Consider the following 2,738-nt stretch of genomic DNA (forward strand, 5'->3'; position numbering starts at 1 on the left):
GGCTGCCACCAGCCGGCAGCGCCGCAGGGCAGACTGACCCACAGCTCTGAAGAGCAGGATAAAGAAGAGGGTGCCCAGCACCAGTGCCGTGTCCCATGTCCACTTGGAGGTGTCCACAGCTGAGATGCCCAGAAACATGAAGATGATGGTCTCCGAGCTGCTTGCCAGCGTCTTCATGGTGTACTTGACTGTGGTGCGAGATTTCTGGGAGATGTTGGCTTCCACATACTTCTTGCAGCAGATCCCACAGAAGGTGACTCTGCAGAGGGGGTGCCCAGCACCAGTGCCGTGTCCCATGTCCACTTGGAGGTGTCCACAGCTGAGATGCCCAGAAACATGAAGATGATGGTCTCCGAGCTGCTTGCCAGCGTCTTCATGGTGTACTTGACTGTGGTGCGAGATTTCTGGGAGATGTTGGCTTCCACATACTTCTTGCAGCAGATCCCACAGAAGGTGACTCTGCAGAGGGGCAGAAGGAGCTGGCATGACCCTATGGAGGATGAGGAATGTGCCTGCCTCCCGCTGCTCAGCACCGCAGTCCTGTCCTCCTGGACCCCCCCAGGGATACCATGGTACTCACGCCAGGATGGAGGAGAGCGAGACCATCTCGGCAGCGAGGTACGCGACATAGGCCAGGAGGAAGACGAAGAGCGGCTCGATGATGCGCACACGTTTGGTGAACCGCGTGATCAGGGCCAGGAGGAAGGCGAAGAGCAACCCCACAGCCGTGCCTCCCAGGCTCACCAGGAAGAAGGAAGCTGGTGGGGGGAGAAGACTCATTTGCACCAGGGCTGGCCAAGCCCCATGCTCCCACCCTGGTCCCCTCCAAAGCTTCCCATGACGACAGCTGATATATGACCACTGGGATGGAGACGACAGAGCTGTGGTGCTCAACGGTACGACAGCACCTGTGCTTGCCCCCCACCCCTCCACACCAGAAAAAGAGGCGGATGGGCTGGTGAGGCACATACTCACCTACCCCCTTCACGTAGTCCGTGGCGTGGATGTGTGCTGGGCCCAGCTCCACGAAAGAGTTGAAGACCTTGTACAGCACCTGCAGACAAGACAAATCCCTTGGGGAAGGCAGGCTGTGGCAATGACTGTCTTGAGAGGGGCAGCACCTGCAGGCAGGACGAACCCTGCAGAAGAGGCACCACCTGCCCCAAATCTGCCCGGCGACACATCTCCTCCCAGCAGGCAAAGTGCCCCAGGGCCAGGAGAGTGAAATGACCAAGAGAGCATGGCATGGGTCTGCCCCCTGCTTGAAGATGTCACCTCTGCCCATCCTGGGGGACTCCAGCACCCTGGCCCATGTCGGGCTCCACATTAGGGTCCCCCAAGCTCCAACTCACCACGGTTACAGCATCATTCAGGAGAGACTCGCCAAACACAATGATGAAGAGGGTCTCATTTACATGGACCTCCTCAAAGACGGCCAGCACTGCCACGGGGTCCACAGCCGAGATAAGGCTGCCGAAGAGCAGGAAATCCATCAGTCCAGCTTTGACGCCTGGATCTGCTAGGACAGAAGGACCAAGCTCAGGCTGACCATCTGCCCCAGAGCTCTTCTCATCAGGTTGAAAGAAGCCTGTCCCTCATCTGCTCCCGGCGACTTGGCTGCAGCATCCCAACTTGGAGAACTGCGGGCTGAGCCCAGGAGTCCTCCCAGCCCTCTAGGTCCCCCAGGCAAAGCAAGGCTCAGCACATCCTTGCTGCAACATGAGAAGAACTGGGCTTGGATGTCCCCCTTGGCACCCAGGAGCCACAGCAGCCCCACCTCAGGAGCAGGCATCAAGCCTTTCCTCAGGGCTCAAGAGAGCTCAAAACACAGCCCAAGCCTGGCAGGGCCAGCAGCGCCAGCCAAGGACAGGGAACACAGCAGCGAACCAGCAAAGCTGGCCAAGGGCAGTGACAAAAATAGCAAAGACATGAGTCAGCCCAGTGCTGAGCAGGGCCCGTTTGTCCTGCACGCCTGACAGTCCTGCCAGAACACCTTTCGCAGGACACCAGGACCCCGTTCCTGCTGTAATTCCTGGGAATCCACCTTGGGTTGGGCAGTGGGCTCTGATCTTTGCACCTCCACCCCATCTTTTGGGGACGCAGCCCAAGCTGGGCAGCCCTGAGCACCCACCCATGAGCCCGGCTTGGTGCAGCCCCCAGAGCGCGGTGCCAGTAGTGAAGGAGTTCCAGAGCGTGCCCACCACCGCGTAGGTGAGGATGGCACCGATGTTGTCGAAGAACAGCCGGCTGGGCATGAAGTAGCCCGAGTCCAGGACGATGGGGGGCAGAAGGAAGAGGAAGAACATGTTGGGCTCCAGCTGGTACTCGGCTTTCTTCGCCACGGCCAAAACGATGCCCCCAAGGCCCAGCCCCAGCAGGATGAGGAGGCAGCTCTCCGGGACAATGGACGTCACCTTCCTCGACAGGTGGAAAACTAGAAGGAAAGGAAGAATGAGAGCATCAGCCAAACAGGCACGTGGACGGAGCATCCCAGATCCATGAGCTGCACAGAAGGGTTGGCTGATGCACGATGGACCCCAGGGAGGACAAGGGAGGACCTAGGGTTGCTTCATGGCCTTGTGCGAGCAGAAGACCTTCCAGCCAGCTCCCAGTCAGGATTTCAGGTCCCTGACTCTTTGGGATCTCCCTCTCCTCCTCAGCCACTGCCTAACAAGCCAAGCAGCCAGGAGTTTGCTTTTCTCGGCCTCTGCTATCTGCACTTAAAGGACAGAAGGAGC

The 2,738-nt window shown here is 59.0% G+C and overlaps 1 protein-coding gene across 1 annotated transcript in view; it reads right to left on the bottom strand.

Moving 5' to 3' along the window:
• The window catches only part of SLC9A5 (solute carrier family 9, subfamily A (NHE5, cation proton antiporter 5), member 5), a gene marked incomplete at its 5' end in the record, with an annotated part of 7,834 nt that extends 5,400 nt beyond the window's left edge, over nucleotides 1-2,434 (bottom strand). Inside the window, 5 exon segments of the mRNA XM_010146259.1 lie at nucleotides 39-259; nucleotides 581-758; nucleotides 976-1,054; nucleotides 1,353-1,516; nucleotides 2,132-2,434. Of these exon segments, the coding sequence (XP_010144561.1) occupies nucleotides 39-259; nucleotides 581-758; nucleotides 976-1,054; nucleotides 1,353-1,516; nucleotides 2,132-2,434 (945 nt within the window).
• Nucleotides 2,435-2,738: the final 304 nt, after the last annotated feature.

Source organism: Buceros rhinoceros, unplaced genomic scaffold (assembly GCF_000710305.1).
Source record: "Buceros rhinoceros silvestris isolate BGI_N320 unplaced genomic scaffold, ASM71030v1 scaffold22792, whole genome shotgun sequence".
Taxonomy (NCBI): domain Eukaryota; kingdom Metazoa; phylum Chordata; class Aves; order Bucerotiformes; family Bucerotidae; genus Buceros; species Buceros rhinoceros.